At 53.1% G+C, this 22,227-nt stretch overlaps 1 protein-coding gene across 3 annotated transcripts in view; it reads left to right on the top strand.

Annotated features, from left to right (window-relative positions):
* Positions 1-22,084, top strand: part of NSMCE1 (NSE1 homolog, SMC5-SMC6 complex component) — a 40,737-nt gene extending 18,653 nt beyond the window's left edge. For all 3 annotated transcript variants that reach the window (XM_032604452.1, XM_032604455.1, XM_032604453.1), the window contains exons 3-8: positions 13,407-13,528; positions 14,297-14,374; positions 15,573-15,719; positions 20,325-20,441; positions 21,267-21,387; positions 21,867-22,084. In XM_032604452.1, the coding sequence (XP_032460343.1) occupies positions 13,407-13,528; positions 14,297-14,374; positions 15,573-15,719; positions 20,325-20,441; positions 21,267-21,387; positions 21,867-21,946 (665 nt within the window). In that variant the 3' untranslated portion in view covers positions 21,947-22,084. The remainder of the gene's footprint in view (positions 1-13,406; positions 13,529-14,296; positions 14,375-15,572; positions 15,720-20,324; positions 20,442-21,266; positions 21,388-21,866) is intronic.
* The last annotated feature ends 143 nt before the right edge of the window (positions 22,085-22,227 follow it).

Below are 22,227 nucleotides of genomic sequence, written 5' to 3'. Positions count from 1 at the left end.
GGGCAGGCTGTTGGGGGCAGGGGTGGTTTGGAGCCTCCGTGCCCTCTCTGGGTGCTCTACCCTCCTAGCACCTGGATGTGTTCACCATCCAGAAGCTCTCCAGATCTCAACATTTAGGAATTTTTTTAATGGGGGTTTTATCACGTAGTCATGATTGATTAAATCATTGGCCGTTGGTGATTAGCTCAGTCTCCTCTGCCCAGAGTTGTGGGATGGGGCCGAAAGTTCCAGGCATGTAATCAAGGCTTGGTCTTTCTGGCAGCCAGCCCCCATGCTGAAGTTGTTTAGGGACCTGCCAAGAGTCATCTCATTAGAACAAAAGACGTGCCTATCACCTTATCACTTAGGAAATTTCAAGTGTTTTAGGAGCTCTGTGCCAGGAACCAGGGACAAAGAGCAAGTATCTTTCTTTCTTTCTTTCTTTTTTTTTTAACATCTTTATTGGGGTATAATTGCTTTACAATGGTGTGTTAGTTTCTGCTTTATAACAAAGTGAATCAGCTATACATATGTCTCCATATCTCCTCCCTCTTGCGTCTCCCTCCCTCCCACCTGCAAGTATCTTTCTTATACCACAGGGAGAATTGGGGTGCGCCCTACAGTTGCCTCCGCTCACTGCTGTGAGAGTACTTTCAGACCATGGCACAGGGGAAACCAGGCAGAGCTAGACAGACACTCTGAGTTGAGATGGAGCTGAGAGTTCAAGGAGATGAAAGCAGCTAGGGTTTGTAGGACAGGACTGTACTGGAGAAGAGAGATGCACAGAGAGAAAAGTAGAGATCTATAGAGTGCCCCTCCACCCCCATCAAGGATCCAGCTGGGAACTGATCAGCACGGGAACTACCTGAGGCTAAGGAAAGAACCAGTTGAAAGAAAGAATTAGGGAAACAATGTGGCATGTTCACACGGGGCTGGGAATAGTGCCTATTCCAGGCCCAAAATGGCTTCCCTGGTGAATTCTACCAAACATTCAAGGAAGAAGTAATACCAGTTCCACCCTCACTCTTCCAGCAAATTGAAGAGAAGGGAACGCTTCCCAACTCATTCTGTTAGGCTTGCGTTATCGTGATACTAAAACCAAAGACATCGCAAGGAGAGAAGACTAAAGACCAAGATCCCTCATGAATGTAGATGCTAAAATTCTAAACACAATTTTTGCCAGTCTCATTTAGCAATATATAAAAAGGCTGATGTAATATGACCAAGTGGGGTTTACCCCAAGAATGCAGGGTTGGTTTAGCATTTGAAAATCAGTCAGTGTAATTCACCACATTAACAAACTAAAAAAGCAAAACCACATGATCATCTCAGTAGGTGCAGAAGAAGCATTTGACAAAATCCAACATCTACCCTGGCATGATGAAGCAGACGTTTCTTACAGAAAATGAAAGCGATCCTCAGGAGCAGGGTGTAAGCAAGATAAACAGGACCTCAGGCATTGGAGCAGGAGAGAGGAATCAACAACTGTCTGCACAGAGTTGAAAAATCCAACATCTATTTCTGATTTAAAAAAAAAAAACTGGGCTTCCCTGGTGGTGCAGCGGTTGAGAGTCCGCCTGCTGATGCAGGGGACACGGGTTCGTGCCCCGGTCCGGGAAGATCCCACATGCCGCGGAGCGTCTGGGCCCGTGAGCCATGGCCGCTGTGCCTGCGCATCCGGAGCCTGTGCTCCGCAACGGGAGAGGCCACAACAGTGAGAGGCCCGCGTACCGCAAAAAAACAAAAACAAAAACAAAAACCCTCAGCAAGTAGGAAAAGAAGGGAACTTCCTTAACCCAATAAAGGGGATCTATATAAAACTACTGCTAACATATTTAATTGTGAGAGACTGAATACTTTTCCCCTAATATCAGGAGCAAGACAGGAACGTCCATTCTCATCATTTCTGTTCACCATTGTACTAGAGGTTCTAGGCAGTGCACTCAGGCAAGGAAAAAAAAAATCCACATTGGAAAGGAAGACATAAAAGTGTCTATTCACAGACATGATCATCGTAGAAAATGTGATGGAATCTTTGAAAAAGCTACTCGAACTAATAAATGGGTTTAGTAAAGTTGCAGGATACAAGATATACAAAAAGCAGTTGCATTTCTGTGTGTTAGCAGTGAATCATCAGAAACTGAAATTTTTTTTAAAGCACCATTTATAATAGCATCAAAAATATGAAGTACTTAGGAATAAATCTGACAAAAATTTGTAAGGTCTGTAAACTGAAAACCACAAAATATTGCTGAGAGAAATTAAGGAAGATCTAAATAGATGGAGAGACATGCCATGTTCATGGGCTGGAAAATTCAGTATCGCTAAGATATCAGTTTTCCCCAAATGATATATAAATTCAACTCAATTTCAGTCAAATTGAAACCACTAGGTGGCGTTTCAGGGAGGTCTCCGAGGAGCTCCGGTTCTTTATGTCTCAGGGCAGAAAGAATTCAGTGAGAGGCAAAGTGATAGATAAGAAGTGATTTATTAGAATAGGACGCTTGTGAGGTTACAAGTAGCGGACGGGCAAGAGGGTGCCGTGTGCCGAGAACTTAGTGGGCCACAGTTTTATAATCAAAGGAAAAGTGGGGAGGGGGTAAAGGCCACCCTCTTCCTCATTCTAGAGTAGACGTCAGGCTTCCATCATCAGCTCCTCCTACAGGTTGGCCAGGGGAGTTTTCTTGTCCCTACTTGGTCAAGCCAGGACTGTCGTGGCACTATGGAAATGAGCAAAAAGGCGGTAATATATGCTAAAAATGCTAAATCATCTCAGGTTTTGGTATAATGCCACCTTTTCCTTATATTTTTGTTTTTAGTACATGCAGAAGAGTGTGTCCTAGGAATCATTAACTTACTGAGTCAGGATATGGGTAGGATGTGGGGTCTCATGCCACCATTGTTTTATTGTTTTGGGGTGTGTCTCATACTTCTGTTGCATGGTTTTTTTGCTAAGCAAGTCTGCTTTCTTGAGTCATCATTAACTTACAGAGGTCGCCAGTACTTTTTTCTTTACTTACAATCCCCTAGCGGGATTAACTGTTTAATTACAGTAAGTCCCCTACATACAAACGAGTTCCATTCCAAGAGCGCGTTCTTAAGTCCAGTTTGTTCGTAAGTCCAGCAAAGTTAGCCTAGGTACCCAACTAACACAATCGGCTATGTAGTACTGTACTGTAATAGGTTTGTAATACTTTTCACAAAAATAATACATAAAAAACAAACAAAAAATAAAGAAAGCATTTTTAATCTTACAGTACAGTCCCTTGAAAAGTACAGTAGTACAATATAACAGCCGGCATACAGGGGCTGGCACTGAGTGAACAGGCAAGAAGAGTTACTGGCTGGAGGAGGGAGAGGAGGTGGGAGATGGAAGAGCTGAAGGATCCTCAGCAATAGGAGACGGAGGGCAAGCTGCAATGTCACTCACGCCTGACGTTGATGGCACAGGTTCTGGTTCCTTGCTGGGTTCAATTCTATCTACCCTCCTGAAAAACCGATCCAGTGATGTCTGGGTAGTAGGTCCTTTTTTCTTGTCATAGATGACACGGTAGCACTGGATTTCATTCTGAACGGCTGCTGAACCTTCGTGTACCGTGAAGTCTGACTCCCAAGAGAGTTGGCAAGTAGTTATGGGAAGATTCATTAGTTCAGTTTCCTAAAAACAAAACAAACATGGAAGCCTGAATTTTGAAGCCTTCGAAGGAGGCCCACGTCCCCTTGGAAAGTAGGTATTCCTGATGATGTTGTCGGGGAATGGTGTTGCCCAGCTCGGGGTTTGAGGGGGCCCTGAACCTGAACCTGACTCTGGGTTGGAATGTGTGTCATTGATCATGTGGCTTTACTGGGCAGAAGCAGAAAGTTGCCACAGCCCACAGTTCCATAACAACGAGTCTCTCAAAGTTACTCACCTTGTTAAACTATTTTGGGGCTGGTCTTTCTGGTTCTGTTTGGTTGAACAAGTTGGGTTTTAGGGGATCATTGGGTCCAGCCTCCTCGTCTTACAAAGCAGGAAGCAGAAACCCCTGGGAGTCTGGTGTGCTGTGTGGCCCCTTCTCACACAATGACTCTGGGCCCCAGCACTGCCCAGTGCTGCCTTCTGAGTCAGTGCCCGATTCTTTGAGGGCCTGCCTTGCCTGAAGCTCCTAGGGTTGCTTTTTTAAATTTATTTATTTATTTATTTATTTATTGCGGTACGCGGGCCTCTCACTGTTGTGGCCTCTCCCGTTGCGGAGCACAGGCTCCGGACACGCAGGCTCAGCGGCCATGGCTCACGGGCCCAGCCGCTCCGCGGCATGTGGGATCTTCCCGGACCGGGGCATGAACCTGTGTCCCCTGCATCGGAAGGCAGACTCTCAACCACTGCGCCACCAGGGAAGCCCTAAATTAATTTTTTAAATTTGAAATAGTTCCAGACTCACAGGAGAGTTGTAAGAATAGTACAAAGACCTTTTTCCTCCCTGAATCATTTAATCTGAAATTCCATCACCCCTACATTCTTTAGGGTGTGTTTCCTTCTAGCAGACATTCTCCTGAATAACCGCAGGATAACCATTAAATCTGATATTAACATTGATCCCTCACTATCATCTAGTCCACAGACCCCATTGGTGTTTCTCCAGTTGTCCCAATATTGTCTTTTTTAGCAAAGGATCCACCCCAGAGTCATATGTCACATTTAGTTGTCACATATAATTTGTCCTCAGGACAAATTAGGTAGAATATCTGAAATCTTAGATTAAAAAATTAAGACTTAACATTATTTCAGCGAGCAGAATAAGTAATATGACGTTCAGGCAAAACACCAGTGAACTGAGTGCATGTACCAAAAATAGATTAGGGAACACAGTGTCAGAGGAACATTATGGATGACAGATATTTTCCGTTCTTGTCAAACCTCTCATCTGCCCTCATCCTAGCTTTGTTTTTCTCCTGCGGATTTACATGACCGCATCTGCGCTGTTGTCTCTGCAGGCCTCAGGGCTCAGACTCATCGTTGGGTGGCACATGTTAGTGGTGAGGCAGTGATGCCGTCCACCTTTCAGTTTAATATTCTATCTTGTATCTAAAGTCACGTTTATACGCACCTTCTCTTTCCAAGGAGGACTCAGCGGTGATTAGATGCTGGCTCCAAATAAGTCTTCCTCCTGCTTTTAATGATTTCATTGTCCATTTCTCCCCTTTGGCCGTGAAGAACAGTTAATAAGCTTACTGCTGTCAGCCTGCTTGCCTTTCCAGTTAATCAAGGGGGATTAGGCTTGTGACCATAACTGAAAAGTGGCATAAAATTAGCATGAAAAGTAACATCTCAAACGCAACTTGATGAATTTTTCAACATAACAGAATTTCATAACAGGCAGTTGTGATGTGCTCAGACCAGAGTCTTTGGGTTCTGGAAGCTCTGCAGCCACGAAGAAACAAACTCTTGTGGCTTTCACATCTCTGGCTCTTGAAGGACTCACTGTGTCCAAGTTCCAGCCGGCCCTTGATGACTGCGGCGCAGGAACCCAGGGGGGAGATGGTCCCCAGCAGTCCATCCAGGCCAGTGCGGATCTGCTGAGCCGGGGCCTCTGTGTGCTCCACGCTCTCCCAAAGCGTGGCCTTCATTTGCTCCAGGAAGTGTTTCATACTGGCTCCCAGCCACAAGGGACGGTGTGTGGGTGTGTGGGAGGGCTGGGAGTGGATTCTTCAGCAGAATTACCACACACACCACGGCAGGAATAGGGAAGCCATTTCTTGAAGACACAGGTTCAAATCAGGGACTTGGGAAAGTTTGTTTTTCTTCACTTTCTGAGTCTCTGCTTCCTGTTTTATAGAGGAGATCTTACCTACCTCATGGAAAAGTCATGAGTGTTAAACAGGAACTTAGGTGAAGTGCCTGGCACAGAGCACTTCCTGCTCCACGTCCAGTGCATGCGCCTTGCTGCCCCTTCCTTCCTGTATGTCCCTCCCCCTACCATCTACTCTCAGGTCCCGGGGCTGGGGGTGGGGGTGGGAACTCACCTCAGAAGATCCAGGATGTTGGATGATAGGAATTGTTATGTAGACCATAGGCTGCATTTCTCACGCTGGGATTTTCTCAGAAATACTCGTGGAAGGAGATCATGAGTGCGGGTGCTGAGTGGGGGTGTGAGTGACAGGAAGGCCAGCGCGGCTGAGGGTAGAGCGAGGGGGCACACAGGAGCCACTGGTGGCTTCCAGGTTGGCAGTGGTGGTGCGGGTTTCTGGCTTCACCCTGGCTGCATGTGGAGGACGGGTAGGGGGCTAGGGTGGACGCTGGGAGGCTGGAGGAGGCTGTGTCACACTCCAGGGGCAGGGTGCTGGGGACTCAGAGGAGGGCTGCAGTGAGCCAGACAAAAGTGGCCGGAGGCATCTTTCTGATGGCACCACAGGCCTGCTTGTGCCTTTCAGCCACCTTCCTCACCCCTGCCGGGAACAGGGTGCTGAACCAAGTCCCACGTGTACAGAGTGTGGACATAAGTGAAGACCACTCAGATGAGAACAGGCAATGGCTGTTTATTCAGAGCTTGCTCTAACAGGGGGACTTGTGTTTTGGAGACTTGCTGGCAGGCAGAGGAGTGGGAAAGCTGTATAGAGGAACAAAAGGAAGGCTTCAGCTGTGCCCTGATAGGAGGCCGTGGGCTCAGGAAGCTGGAGGCGGACAGTCTAGAAGCAGGACAGGCTGTGATTGGTTGCGGGAGCACACCTGGCTTTCTCAGGTTGGTCCTAAGTTGGAAGCAGGGACAGAAATTAGGGAAGCTGTCAGTTATTAATCAAGACCTGTTCATTTTTTTTTAATATAGATTATTTTATTTATTTTTGGCCACTTTGGGTCTTCGTTGCTGTGCGTGGGCTTTCTCTAGTTGTGGCGAGCAGGGGCTACTCTCCATTGCGGTGTGCGGGCTTCTCATTGCAGTGACTTCTCTTGTTGTGGAGCACAGGCTCTAGGCGTGTGGGCTTCAGTAGTTGTGGCACTCGGGCTCAGTAGTTGTGGCTCCCAGACTCTAGAGCACAGGCTCAGTAGCTGTGGTACCCGGGCTTAGTTGCTCCGTAGCCTGTGGGATCTTCCCGGACCAGGGCTCCAACCCGTGTCCCCTGCATTGGCAGGCGGATTCTTAACCACTGCACCACCAGGGAAGCCCAAGACCTGGTCATTTTGAGCCAATTATTACAGAGGTTATGGCTGGCTTCCTGAGCTGGTTGCTAGAGATAGTGGTCTGACCTCCTACAGGTCTAACTTACAGGTAGCAGGCTGGCTTCCTGGGCTGGTTACTCTAGGTGGTGGGTTGGTTCCCTGGGCTGGGTGCTGCAGATTGTGGATCAGAGCCCTGTTTCTATAACGTTTATTGTCCGTTTGTATATTCAGTCTCAGAAGAATGTGTGTGACACAGTCTGCTCCTTTGAGTTGTTTGCAGTCCAGCTTCTGAGAAACCACAACTGCTTATCCGGTGGGTCAGGGGACGGAGTGGCCTCTGCAGTCACCGTGTCTCTTTATGGCAGGGCTCCAGCCTACACCAGAATTTGAAAACTGGTGGCGTGTCATTGGGATCTAGCTTACAGTCAGAGCCCTGAGCTAATCTCCGTTGTCACAAGACGCTACCATTTTTCTCTTTTTTGATTCAGATTCTTGGGGGTTAAGGCATCAAGTTATGTTGTTGAGTGTTGAAATATTTTTTTAACCTTTTATTATGGAGAAAGAAAGGTAGAATAATCCAACGCAGCCTCATGTACACATCATCACCGAGTTAAAATGATAACTCGTGACTAATCTTGTTTTATCTGTGCTCCTGATTACTTACCCCCATATCATTTTGACATAATTCTCAGACCTCATTGCATATCTGAGTAAGAATTTTTTTTTTAAATGAATGCTCAGGTCCTTTTGTCACTGTGCCAGACTGAAGGCCAGATGTTTGTTTTCTGACCTGGATTTTGTCACTTACCGGCCCTGTGGTCTTGGATAAGTCCTTACGCTCTCTGACCCTTGGTTTCCTCTTTTGGAAAACAGACTGTACCACATACTGGCTCCTGTTGGCGTTCATTTGTGAGGGTCTGATGAGATCCTGAGGGAGCAGAACTTTAGCACGTAGTGATGTGACATACAGATGGAGAGAACTCTTTGTCTAATCTGTCTGCCGCATAAAAGACCGCTGTTCCTGCACTTCCCAGCGCTGTTCACTAACCACATTGTGGAAATGCCATTGTCAGCTCCCGTCTTTCCACTCACGTACCTGAGTGTTGAGGGAATCATCTTCCCCAGGCAACTGAGGTGAAAGCCCTAGGCTGGGACGCAACCCCTCACACACCTCTCTGGCCCAGTGTGCCTGCCTGCCAGCCTCTCCCAGCCCAGGGGTCTGCTCTCGGGCCTGATGTGGCCTAGTGCTCACGTCTGGTCCAGGGCCTGGGCTGCCCTGTCCTCAGTGCTCAGGAGGACAACCCAGCTGGCCCCATCAGATGAGAGAGTGCTCATGGGGCAAGTTGGCTCATAAGTGGTTTGGTCCCCTGGGGTCTTGTTTCTTGCTATTATTTCTTCTGCCTAAAATAGTATTTCCTCTGCCTAAAAGTTTTCTATCTGTGGTGCCTGGTTTGGAACAAAACTATCTGTTGCTCAGAAGTTAGGGCGGCAGACTTCCTGCTGCCCAAGTATGCAGTGAACCCTGGGTTCCAGTAGGCTTCTGGGAAGCAGAGACTCTGATTAACAAGAAGAGGTTTGTTGGTTAAATTAAAATTTATTTTAAAAGAAGAGGAGGTAACAGTGGTGGCCAGAAAAAAAACGACCTCTCAAAATGAATTGAATCAGCTCTCACTCCTCAGAGAAGTGTCCCGTTTGCTCAGTGCTACCCCAGCCAGTCCACTGCCCTGAGTCCCATTTTTTAATTGCCCCAACAGAAGAAGGGCATTTCCTGCTGAAGAAAGAGCTGTTCTGTCCTCTCCTGAGTCCATGGCCTTTAGTTTAGCTCCTCCCGCAGCAGCGCGTGTGACCCCCCGTGACCTGGCTGAGTAGTCAGGGCTGGAGGAATTATGGATGTTGGCCAGGCACAGCCCCTGTACGTGGCCTCGGGGCACAGGCCTGTGGCATCAGCACCGCCTCTGGCATCTTTCCCAGGCACTGCTCAGATACTTTCTGTCTTTCTGTATTGGCCGAGTCCCTCTTTGTGACCCTGCAGGCACAGTGCCAAGTTCTGGAGGAATGTAGGTGTGACCTTGGTGGGGTCTGGGGCAGGGAATGTTCCCAGAGGACACTTGTTCTGCTCCACAGAGGCTGTGTGGCTTCTTGCCCAGGAGCTTGGCCTGGGCTCCATTTCCAACGCTGGGCGAGTTGTTTAGCCTCTGGTATGTAAAGGTGATAATAACAGCTCACCTTATGGAGTTAGTGTTCTTGCGGTGATGCAAGGAGCCAAGCTAATGAGCAGTGTCCAGCACATCCTAAGGTGATGACAGCCCCACATTTACAGGCCTGTTGTTCTCAGCCCAACAGTAGCAACCTTACCACACCCCATAAGAAAGGCACAGGTACACCCTGCTTACACGGAGAGAGAACACAGGTGGCACCAAAGATCTACAGACCCTTGCTTGCTTCAGCCATGGTGCTAATCGTCCTGGTTAGGGTGTCTCTTTGCTCTCTGAGAAGAGGCAGCTGTGGTGGGTCCAGGGCCTTGTTCTTTACCTCTTATAGCTGGTCATGCCATGTTGCTGACTGCTGGTCATTGGTGTGGAGGGACCCAGCCTCTGATCCAGTTCTACCTGTAAAAACTTGGTATTTTGATACTTACCTGAAGCCTATCTTTTTTTCTCAATTGGTTCGGGATCTGAAGGGAGGAGTAGTGTTATTCGTTAGTTCTCTGAGGTCCCTTGAAGTGGTAGAACCAAGACTGGAAATAGTTGCCTCAAAATCATGTGATATGGTCTTTATCTCACGCACGGTATCATGACCGTGGACTCATAGGATATTGGGGCCAAATGGATCCTCGGACACTGCTTTAGGCCCACTTTGTTCCTACAGATTTGCCAACTGTAGCTTTTCCACCATGGGCTCCAGGAAGAGGGGAGGGAGAGGGGGCAGAGCAGTGAAAATTAGCTGGTTTGAAGACTTGATTTTGGGAAGCACTGATCTGGTGTTCTTGACACTTAACGGGCACGTCAGGGATCTTGGTAGCAAGCAAGTTCCCAATTCTGGCCAACCTGAAAAGGAACGTGTTGGGAGGCTGTTGGGAAAGGAACACACGGGACTGACCGTTGGCTGGTGGCCAGACTGGGGAATGGGCCGGAGCCCCAGGGCACCAGGCACAGGAAAGCACAGCAGCACCTCACGGCCAAAGCCACCCTCCCCCTGCAGCGACTGGGCTAGAACCACCTCCCGCCATCCCTTTGTCCCTTGCTCAGACTGAGAGGGTGTCTGACAGGCCGAGCACGGGTTCTGGCCCACTGTTGGCTGACCTGGGACCTGGCCCCTGCAGGTTCCTGCACTCTGGTTTTCTGCCTATGGGATTTGTTTTCCCACCAGAATCACACAGATGGGGTAAAGAAAGACTCTTTGGTAGAGTCTATTTAGGGAGTGGGGCAGCCAGAATTGGTAACTGGAACAAAGTGTGATGGGGAAGGAAGTGCTTGAGGACCGTGGAAGGAACAGAGACAGAGCGCAGAACCCTGATCCTTTGTGGTCAGGGCAGGCCTGCACAGGAAGGGACGTGTCTGGGATGCCAGACGGTCAGAAGCCTGGCTGGTTGGAGCAGGCGTGGTGGAGAGAGGGTTGCAGGGAAGTGTTCTCGATGTGTGAGGTTGGATATGAGGTGGCGGGTGGCCTTCAGGGATGAGAGAAACGGAGAGGCTGGCGTGGGGGCCCACAGAGGGGCGGGGCGGAACTGGGCCGGCCCCTGCTGCTGCCTCTGTGGCCCCAAGAAGTCCAGTTAGGGCGGGGGTGTGGCTGAACAGGAGGGCAGCTTATTCCCAGGTAATGGTGCAGCGCAGGGCATCTGTGGGCAGCACAGGCAGGTCCGCCCAGCAGAGGGCTGTGGCTGAGCCCCCGACGGGGCCGCTGTGCGCTGGAGCCCACGGGAGCCCCTGAGTAGGCGGCCGGCTGCTGCAAGGTCAGTGGTAGGAAGGGCTTTTTTTTCCTTAAATTGAGAACATTCATGTTTCTGAAAAGTGAGGCTGGACAGCAAACTGGAGGTGGTAGAAGAGGGGAAAGCTCAGGGCGGCTATTAGCTCATCTCCGTGCTGACGAGGAAAGTCCGAGGGAGCAGAATGCTTTTGATCTGCCCACAGAGTACGTTCTTCTGAACGACACCCAGGAGAGGCCTTTTCAGTGGAAAATGTGAATTGTCGCTTTCAGGGGGAGGTGAGACTTGCCACTGCGTCACCTGGGACGGATGGGCTAGCTCCCAAAGCAGAGGCCCTGTTGGTGGGCAGGAGATGGTTCCTCGTGCCTGGGGGCCCCGCGCCTGAGTTTCCCAGGCTCGAGTCGGGTGCTTCCCGGAGGCCGAAGGGTCTCCAGCAAGCCGGGCGCGTGGCTCGTCCATGGTAGCTGGCCCCACACACCGGGGCGAGATGCTTTGCGTGGTGTGGGAGCGGAGGAAAGCACAGGAGCACTTCGTGCCGGGGCAGCAGAGAACAGCTCGTGGAAAAAGGTGCCCTGCGAGTTTGCTTTCGTAACTGGTCGATGGGAGTGAGGAGGAGGGCGCGTGAGCAGGGCACGGAGGCAGGAAATGTGACCGTGTTTCACTCCTCTGATCATGGTGTTTCAGCAGCTGTGGCCAGATTTCATCATCACGCTACCGTTAGGATTTTTGCCACGTCCGAGTACCATCTGTTTATTAATACGAATTTTTTCCTTAAATTGCTTTCTTCCTCATCGTTTTTTGTTTTTTTTTGGTCACACCACGTGGCTTTAGGGATCTTAATTCCCTGACCACTGCCAGGGAATTCCCTAAATTGCTTTTTTTTCTTTAACTTAAGCAACTTTAGTTGTAAAGGAAGATTAGATCCCGCCTGTGATTCACGTATTAGTATTTCTGTCCGGGTCTTTGTCATTAGCTTTTCTGGGCCTCCTCAGCAGATGCCGTGCCTGTGTCACAGCTGCCAACTTTACGTGGCTGCAACCGCCATTGCCACCAGTGTGATCTTTTAGTTTTTTAAATTTTCATAACATTTAGCTATACAAGGAGCTTACAAGTACCTTTCTAAGAAGCCAAACATAAAGTTCAAGTGCCCTGGGATGACCCCCTCATTTTAGTTCCCTTCCTAGCAATGGCCTTGTTCATCAGTTTTGTGGGTAACCTTCCTGGCCTTTTTCCTGCATATTGTTTTGTTGGTTTTATTGTTGTTTTTAACATAATGTTATATATTGTCTGTTGTCCTGCTGTTTTTTTCTTACAGTGATTTTTCTAAGGCACAAATCTTTTGAAATTAATTATTTTAATAAGTGAAAACAGTAATACATACGTTTGGTTTAAAAAAGTCTCACAGTACAACAGGGTGATTCCAGGACCCAAAGCTGACCATGTCTCTCCTGTGCTTCCAGCTCTGAGAGGCTCCCATGTCCCACGGGAGGAAGGGCACACACCCCCCAGCCCGTGGGGCCCTGGGCCATCTGCTTCCTGCTGCTGCCGCCGCAGCCCTCCCAGAAGTCCTTTCCCCTGCCAGTCTGCTGTCCATCTACCCCAGCCCCCTGCGGTGCTCCCCGGGCTCTGTCCGTACCCCCTCCTCTGACAGGCTGGTGGCCCTGGAGAGGGTGCTGCTGCCTTGTGCATCACCAGGGGCAGCACGAGGGGGCTGGCATACAGGTCAGGGGCTGTGGCCCTGCTGTCAGGGCTCCCCGCTGCTCGCTGTGCCTGGCGGTGTAACGCTGGGTGAGTGAGCCCCCCTCTGCAGGCAGGAAAAGCACTCAGATCAGGGCCTTCCCCCGGGTGGGTGCTCCGTGTGAGCTGCTCTTCTTACCCTGTCATCTTTATTCTTCACTGTCGCAGCCCCGGGCCAGCACAGGTGTGCCAGTGTTCGATGTGTGTTTGGATGTCGAATAAAGGGAGGAAGGATAGAGGTGGACCTGACGCGTGCATGAGGACAGGCAGGGGCAGAGGCTCTACGGAGGAGTCAGGCTGTGATGCCCACTGCACTGAGGTGCTGAGTGGGGACAGTGGCAGGGCGGCAGGGAACTGGGGCTGGGGAGGAGGCCGAGGGCTGCCAGCCAAGACAGGAAGACCTCAGCAGGCTCAGATGCTATTTCCCAGGCGTTTGTACTTCACAGCGCTGTCTCTTTGCTCCAGGAAGAAAGAAGCCACAGGCGTTGGCGCTCACCCAACAGGGCCAGGGCCTCCACCCATTTCTGGCTTTGCTGTCCCGTGTTCAGGGTGATGGCGGGGTTGAAACAAGCTGCACTTTTTTTGATGGAGCACCCTCCCCCTTTTTTGCTTTTGCCTGTTTATTTCCAGGCACTGCTACCGTAGAGAAGTTGGAGGACTTCATCAACAACATTAACAGTGTCTTGGAGTCTTTGTACATCGAGATAAAGAAAGGCGTCACGGAAGATGACGGGAGACCCATTTATGCGCTGGTGAGTGCAGACAGAGCCCCCTGGTGGATGTGTGAGGGACTGCAGTGGAGACAGCCCCGTGCCCTCCTTACTGGGGCGAATGCAGGGGCACCCGCCTCACCAAGGGCTTGGAGGGAGAAAGGGATAAGATGCCTTTTCATTTAGAACAAGACATAGAAGCTGGGAAAAGAAACACGTGCGTGGCCGCTAAGGACTGAGACATATTTGGGGCCTCCTGTTGTTTTCAGGTTTTCCCTCCCAGCTAGGGGAGGAGGTGAAATACAAACCCCCATCCTTGGCTCGGGAACCACCTTAGGCTGTCAAGGGAGATCAGGCTCCTACCCACCGGGCCCACACAGAAAGGGGCTCTAGCCCAGGGTTTCCCAAACGTTGTCCATGGAAGAAAGGGTTATAGAATCAAATAACATGGAAATGCTGGGTCAAATCGGTAAATCAGATTTATTTACTGCCAGACTTCCCAGTGCCTTTTGCATTTGAAGCTCCATTAGCATGCAGACAAGTTTCCTGAATTTATCTGAGTTTGGAAGATATTGCACAATCTTGGGAATTCTAAAATCTCTGAAAATTAGACATACTGACTGAGCTATAGGTTTAAGCCTGTAACATAAGACCGGTTACAAATTTATCCCTGTGGCCCACAGTACCGGGACACAGGTGCTCCGTGACTGGCAAGGCAGGGAGGGAGGCAGGGAGGGAGAGAGCGCCAACAAGTGAATTAACTGACAAGTGAAGGGCACAGCCTGACCCTCACGCTGACTTATTTTTTAGGTGAATCTTGCAACAACTTCAATTTCTAAAATGGCCTCAGATTTTGCAGAGAATGAGCTGGATCTGTTTAGAAAGGCTGTAAGTACAGTAACTCCCATTGCCCAGCAGCTGGGCTTCTTATAGGAATACCTGTCTTTCACTGGAAATGGAAACTGCAATCTTAGAGGGTCACCACTGCTGCCTGAGAAAGCCCTTTGCAGCGGGATGTCACCAAGCGCCTCACCCAGAATTCATAGCTGCCAGGTGATTGCTGGGGAGGTTGCCACGGCTGCCTAGGAAAGAAAGGCCGGTCCGGGTTTGACCCCAGCTGGTTGAGCAACAGTGGGCCTCCTGGGTGTGTGATGCAGGTGAATAGGTGTCACTGCCTGGTACTGTGGCAGCATCGCCCGGGAGCTTTTGCTAGAAAGGCCAAATCCCAGCCCCCACCCGGCTGCTGAATGTGACCCTGCATTCTAAGAAGGTGCCCCCGACCCGTTTGCACAGGGACATTTGTGAAGCGCTGCTCTGCCCGCCTGGCTTTGGAGCTGTTCACTCAGCCACCTTGTCACGCACCTGGCTGAGCACCCGGTCAAGACAGTGGTTCTCAGCTCTGGATGCACCGTAATAACTGGGGAGGTAAAAACAACGCAGACATTCTGGCCTCAGGTCTGTCGAGTCCAAGTCTCTGAGGACTGACCGAGTCCTAGAATCATTCCTTCCTAAGCCTCCCCTGGGGACGATCAGCAGCCAGGGTTGAGAACTGGGCTCTAAGATGCCAGACACACTTGTGTGTGCAGGAAAGCTGTCTTCTCAGTGGCTGTGCCCTGCTGTGGGCAGAAGTGTTAGGGCAGTTGGCCGGCCCCTCGCGGCCCTGGGTCCACAGTGCCTCTGCAGCTCCCGAGCGTGCTCTCGCGGCCCACCCTGCTCTCCTGCCCTTCCCGACTCCAGCCTGCCACTCAGACCAGCCCTGATGGCCTGCCCACCTTTGAGTAGGAGGGGTGCTGCCCCGTTTCCTTATTCATTCATTCCTCAGCTTCTCCATCTTCAGGGAGGTGAAGTGACCCTTCTTGATTTGGGGGGGCATTAAGGTCATTCATTTGGGATGGTGTTACAGGAGAGACTTTTGGGTCAAAACTGTTTATGGCTTTGGATGCATATTATTAAGTTATTTTCCTGAAGAGTCCTACAGTTCTGCCTGTGATATGAAGTTTAACTGCACCCCTGCCAGAATTGGTATTATTGCTTGAAAGTTGTTTTTGCCAGTTTAATAGATGAATGTGGTATCTGTTTCTTCCAGTTGGAACTGATTATTGACTCAGAAACTGGCTTTGCATCTTCCACAAATATTTTGAACCTGGTTGATCAGCTTAAGGGCAAGAAGATGAGGAAGAAGGAAGCCGAGCATGTGCTGCAGAAGTTCGTACAAAACAAATGGCTGATTGAGGTACTTCGTACAGTGGATTTTCCAGCTTGGCTCACTTTTTAGAATGAATCAGTTTTTCCTCCAAAACCATATTGTATCTAATGGACATCTGTTGAGCCAGGCCCGTTTGGTTCCCTTCTCTGCTTTGAGGCCCACAGTGACCCTGCGAGGAGGACTGGAACCTCCTGTTCACTCACGTGACCCGGGGGAGCCCCAGCTGGAAGTGGCAGAGCCGTGGGCCCCAGACTCTGCTCCCAGGCAGGCCATGTAGTGTGGCACGCAGGAGCACGGCACTGACGTCAGCCCTGGGCCCGAACCCTGGCGCGGGTGCCCCCGCGTTCCTGTGGGGGTGGCGTGCGCCCCCAGGGTTGTGGCGAGCGGGGCGAGCCGCCGTGTTGGGTGCCAGTGCTGGGCCCTCCCGGGAATCGCCGTCCCCGTCCTGGTTATCGTTGCCAGCGTCATGTTACCCAGGGCCAGCGCTGTGGGGTTCTTTCACTTAGATAGTGGCCCTTAAACAGCAAAGGGGACGTGTAGATAAGCGTTTGGAGAGGAGCTGTAGGAATCTGAGAGGTTCAAGTTTCTCGACGCCCCGTGTCTAATTCTGTTGGCTGGAGCAGTCAGATGTTTCAGTTCTTTTTCCACAAACGCACCACCGTTTCCAAGAAACGCGAGTCAGACAGGCTCAGCGCTGCCTCGTGCACCACAGCTCTGCCCCTCGGGGGCCTGTGTCTGGGCAGGACGTGCCAAGACAGTCCCTCAACTTCCTCATTTGGTGGGAGGCCGCTGCTGTGGTGACACGATGCTTCACTTCCTTTTGGGGTGGAGCTCACCTCTGGAGTCCTTGCGACAGTGTTCTGAGTTACTGATCTCAGAGGGTGGGCGGGCCCTGGTAGCCTGACCAGAAACGTTCAGTGCCTGAGGTACTTGCCTGATGGGAGGAAATGTCTGAAGAGGCCACAGCAGCGAGGGCAGGGGGAGGGGGAGCTGCTAGTGGGTGCCAGCGTCTCTGGGCGTGTCTGCGCAGCATGTGCTTGGGTCCTCCCAGCCGCCCTGTGAGGGCGGGGAGCCCCTTAGCTCTGTTTTGTAGCTGAACCCACTGCAGCTCCGTGATCTGGGTGAAGTCCCACACCCGGCAAGTGGCAGAGCCACGTTCAGGCCCCAGCTTGGGTGACTGCAGGTCCCCATCAATTGCTTTGTCGCAGTTCTTCTTCCTCTCTGGGGTGGATTTGGCGATATGGAATGTTCTCGGGCAGCTCGGGTCATAACTGACCATGCTGTGTCCTCGGGCCAGGCTTTCTAAGGCTGGGGACTGTGACCTCATCGTTGTACTTCATCACTCCTGGAGGTGCTACTTCCTGAACGGCGACCGGGTGGGTAGATGAAGTTCCAGAGGAACAGCATTTATCTAAAACTTACCCCCAAAATAATACAAGAAATCCTCGTAGATTAGGAAATAGCAGTATTCATACGGGACTGTGTGGGTACGAACACCCGTCGTATCCCCCGAAGCTCGCCCTCTGCTGCCCAGGCGCAGCCTCTGTGCCCGGCTCTGGGCCCCGGGGTGGTCATGTGTGTCTCGCACATGCAGGTGCTGTCCCACCACGGTGCAGGGCTGTGCGCCCGACTTTACCGGCACTGATGCTTTGCTGCCCAGAGCAGGGACGACAGAAGGAAAGGACGCCCCTGGGGTCCGCTGGACTTGCCTTGGGCCCTGCCTCCCGTGCTCTCTGCTTCTTCCTCAGTGAAGTGGAGGTGCTGGTGCGTCCTTCCAGGGCTGGGGTTCCCTGAGCGCTGGCCTCCGCAGCCCCGACGGCCTCCGGGGACCCCCTGTGCTGACTGACCCCTCCGGCCTCGTGTGGACAAAGGAACAGACCCGGGAGGAGGGGGAGGGCATCGTGGTGAGACACCCCCAGGGTCCTCCTCTGGCCTTGCCAGTACCTCTGGCGGTGGCTTCTCGCCTCTGAGCCTGTTTCCCGTCTGAAGGATGAGGACGGTGGTGGCACGCAGGTGTTTTTGTAGCGAGGGTGGAGTGCTTTCTGAAGTGGTCGGCATGGGCGTGGCGGTGAGTTCTGTGGCACTTCTCGAGGAACAGCTGAGGGGCTGCGAGGTGAGTGCTGGCCAGTTCCCCGACCAGTCTTCCTGGGGCAGCACCTTGACCGGAGGGACCACGTCTGAGTCTTACCCTCAGCCTCTCAGAAACGGGACTTTCCTCAGAAGCCACGCTGTGGGGGAATGTCACCTGACGGCACTTCGTTACGAAAGTACCTGGAGAGCCCTGCCCGGTACCCTGCACCCGGTACCCTGTGCAAGGCTCCGTCCGCCCTGGCCTTGCACAGGGTACGGAGGTGCTGAGGCACCTGTGCAGCCCCTCAGGGGACCCTGGAGTAGGGGGTGGTCAGGGTCAGCAGGCGAGGCCCCAAGATATGGAGGAGGCCTCAGAGAAAGCACGGATCCTTGGAGCTTGGGTGTCTGCGGGCAGCTGCATCTCTGCACACCCTAGGGACCAGTCCCCACTGCAGGATCCCAGCTCAAAGGACGGCTGTGAGGCCTGGGAGATAACTTGGGTTTGGGTCTTCCTTGGAGATCCAGGGCAGGCCGCCTGTCCCGGTGACGGGGCCCCGAGGATGAGTGGGGTCATGAACAGTAAGCACCGGGCACAGTCTCAGGCAGCTAGAAGACGTTTAGTAACTGCAACTCGAGCCTGACACTGAACTTGAACTTGCTCACCCCAGCCTCAGGCGTTCCTCCTTGGGATCGATGCAAGGGCTACTTAACTCTTCCTTTAGACGTTTATCACAGCACTGCTGAGCGCTGGGCCTTGCATCACGTGCTGGGAACACAGAGTGAGCAAAACCGGGCCGGCCCACGGTCTGGGGAGGGAGCTGGAGGTCAGCCCCGCATCTCGCTGAAGTAGAGTTACAGATAGAGAGGAAACAGGGTTTTATGACAGCGCTAACAGAGGAACCTGCCCTCTGCAGAGGAAGTGACACTCAGCTGAAGGCTGGATAGAAGGCACCTGGACTGGGGGTGGGGACCATGGTCCAGGGCAGAAGGAGCAGCCTGTGCCCGCGTGGGCATGGTGGGCGCAAGGAGCCTGCGGCTGGGCGCTCTGGAAGAGGGGACAAGGTGCGCCTGGAGGTGGGCAGTAAGGGGTTTGGTTCTTCAGCCTAAGAACGGCGGAGCATCACAGGGCTGGGCCTCGCAGAGCTCAGGTCGCTGGACAGGGTTGCAGAGGGGCAAGGGTGGGCCCAGAGGGCAGTTAGGAGGGGGAGGGTGGCCCTGGAGATGGAGCGTTGTTACGGACTGGGGAGCTTTTGAGAAGGTAGCAGCCACAGGACCCAGGGCAGCCTGGGAGGCCCGCCCTCCCGTGCCCAGCACCTAAGGGGCACAGAGCTCCTGTCCGCTTCCTGGCTGGCCTGACAGCCTGCGGCGCGGGACACCAGCGCCTTGTGCCGGGCCCCCGTCCACTTGTGAGAGTCCCCGGGCTGCGTCCTGCCTGCCCGCCCTGCTCTCCACGGTCAGCGCTCCTGCTCTCTGACTGCGCCCATTTGCCGTGTCTCCCTCTGGGTGGTGGCCCGCCTGCCACTGGAGGCCCAGAGTGAATGCACTTCCTGGCTGGCTTACGGTGGGGAGGGGGTGTGAAGTGGGCCCTGCTCGTTGCAGGTGTCAGGTGGAGAAGAGCGGAGACACGAAGGAGTGCTGGGCTGACCCAGCAGCCACAGGTTCCGGTAGTGGCTTCTCCTGAGGCCTGCAACGTCGGCCTGCCCACCGGCCCCACCGGCCCTCCAGCGCCCTTTGCCCAGGAGCCCCACCGGCAGCTCCTCCCCCCGCAGCGCGGGCAGCAGAGGGGAACGAACATGGTTAAGAGGTTCATCTCCTGCTTCACTAGTCGGCTTTCATGAATAAACGTCCGTGGGCCTCTGTGACCCCTGCCTCTGCCCTGTGAGCTGGCCGTAGGGTAGTTACCGCAGCCAGGTTTTCTGTACGTCCTGGCTTTCCACCGTGTCTGGTTGGGGGAACCGGGAGGCCCCACCAGCCATGCCACCCAGCCACGCCGGGGGCCTCCCTGGACCGTCTCCAGCGTTGCCCGTAAAGTGGCGCGGCTGGAAGTGATCACGGATGGTCCCCTTGGTGGCTCCAGGCAGCAGGGCTGGGGGCATCTGCTGTGCTGCTCCCTGGGGGTGGGGCTGGGGGGCTCTGGGGAGGAGAGGAGGAAGTGGGCGCTTGGGTAGGGGGTGGAGTTCATGCTGTGGGATCACTGCCTCCCTTTCCCGGCCTCTGTCCTCATCTGGGGGGGGGCTGGGCAGGCCTCACACGTGGGGCTGCCGTGCAAGATCCATGATTCCCGTCTGTGAAGGCACAAGGAAGGCGCCAAGAAGATGCGGGGGCGGGGGTCCTTGCCTCGGTTTCCTTTTAGGTCTTACCTAAGTTTTCCCCACTAGAGGCTCTGCAGGAGGCCGGCGTGGATGCCTGTTGACTGGGGTTGGTGAAAGCCTGTGCGGCGAGGGGCGTGTGGACCTCTCCCCGTTTCTGGGCCTCGGGCCATGGGAGCAGAGATACAGGGTGGGAAGAGGGCCAGGTGTGCCAGTTTCGTAAAAGATGCCTCTTCCTGTTGTGTCCCTGCAGAAGGAAGGGGAGTTCACCCTGCACGGCCGGGCCATCCTGGAGATGGAGCAGTACATCCGGGAGACGTACCCCGACGCCGTGAAAGTCTGCACCATCTGTCACAGCCTCCTCATCCAGGTACCGCAGGGCCGGGGGCGGGCACTTTCTAGAACTCTCTCTCTGGCCCCCAGGCCTTCCTCCAGCGTGGGCAGAAGATGGGCGTCTCCGCAGAAGTGTCCGAGGATGAGCACACGAAGGCCCGCCTCTCCCTGGTCCCTCTGTTCTCGTCCCAGGGCTCTTTCTACTTTTTATCCAGATAAGGCTCTCAGAGGTCTTCTGTGTGGTCCATATTATCTCGGCAGCTGTGTGGTGAACACCTTTCCGTCTCAACCATGGTTTCCCCGTCATCTGTTTTCCCCTGTGTACTTTGTAGGGCTGCAGAGCAGAGCAGCTGGACCAGTGCTGGATGTTTGTTTCCTTTTTATCTTTTTGCGATCATCACCTACACCGGGATAGGCCTCTTTGCACGTCCATCCTTGGGCACCTGGTTGTTTTCTTGGGTTGAATTCCTGGGAGTGGAGTTTCTGGAACAGAGTGCACACACGACTGTTGAAAGCTTTGCTCCACGTTGCTAAAGTGCCTTCTGCAAAGCGGCCGTCCTCACGCCCACTGCAGGACCCACACATGCTGGGAGCCTGGGACTAGCCTTGCTGCTCCAAGGGCCTGGCCTGCCGCCCCCGCTGCCGCGCTCCGGCCTTTGGAGCCTTGAGCTTCCTCCCCGTGTGCTCATTCGTCAGATTCTTTACTAAAACCCACTGCACTAAGTTAGACTTACGGGTTGTTCTTATTATTAACCTGGGGCCTAGAAGACAAAAATACTGAGCCTGTGGGACGTTTTCCTTGCAGTTTCCTGAAGGTTTATGAACACGGTGGGCTCCACGGCCATCACCTTTCTCATTTCAGGGTCAAAGCTGCGAGACCTGTGGAATCAGGATGCACTTGCCTTGTGTGGCCAAGTACTTCCAGTCCCATTCGGAGCTGCGCTGCCCCCATTGTAAAGACTACTGGCCCCACGAGATACCAGGTTCGTGTCCCTAAGCCGCTGTCTCCTCCTGGCCTCTGGGCGGCTGGGCTGGCAGGGCTGCGAGCGTGTCCGAATTGTGGTGCGTGGCCCTCAGGGGCCACGGGGGGCAGGGAGGCGGGGTGCTCCAACAGAGCCGTCACGTGTGCGCAGGACCCGAGCTGCACTCGCTGAGGCAGCTTCTGCTTAAGCGGAGCCGGCTTTCGCTTGCCCTGTTCCACAGGCTCCCTAGACCCTGGTAGACATTCTGAGGCATGTGAGGGTCTGGTGTAGACGAGGCTCTCCCCCCGGCAGCTGTCTCGGGAGGGGAGGTATAAGCGGTGCCCCCAGCTCCCTCTGTTTGTTTATCTGTCAACTGGGGCTAATTCTGCCTTCCTGGAGAGTAGAATGTTCCATAGGACAGAGTCCTTGGCACACAGCCGTGGCTGTGGATGGCAGCCGGCTGCACCGTTCACAGCATTTTCTGGCTTTTCTGCGTACAGAAGTCTTTGACCCCGAGAAGGAGAGGGAGGCCAGCATCTCCAAATCGAACAAAAGGTCCTTGCGATCCAGGCAGCACTAGCCGGCCACGGCCTTCAGGGGAGTGACTGGCGCGCCCCGTTTGGAAGAGACGCATCAGTTTCGTGTTGCACGTGATTCACCTCCTTTATCTTTTACGTTCACTTGTTAATGGGTTTGGAATAAACTTACTAAGCAGCCACCTCGGACTCGTCTGTGGTCGGGTGCCCCCTTTCCTGGAGCTGAGAGTTGGGAGCCCCCCGGCTTGGGCTCCGGAGTGAGGCTGGCAGAGCTCCTCCTGCCCGGCACCGTCTGAGGCCACTTGCTCAGGGCGGCTTTGCCTTC

This window comes from Phocoena sinus, chromosome 15 (assembly GCF_008692025.1).
Source record: "Phocoena sinus isolate mPhoSin1 chromosome 15, mPhoSin1.pri, whole genome shotgun sequence".
Lineage (NCBI taxonomy): Eukaryota > Metazoa > Chordata > Mammalia > Artiodactyla > Phocoenidae > Phocoena > Phocoena sinus.
Note: the sequence above shows the minus strand (reverse complement) of the source record. Positions and strands in the feature narration are given on the sequence as shown.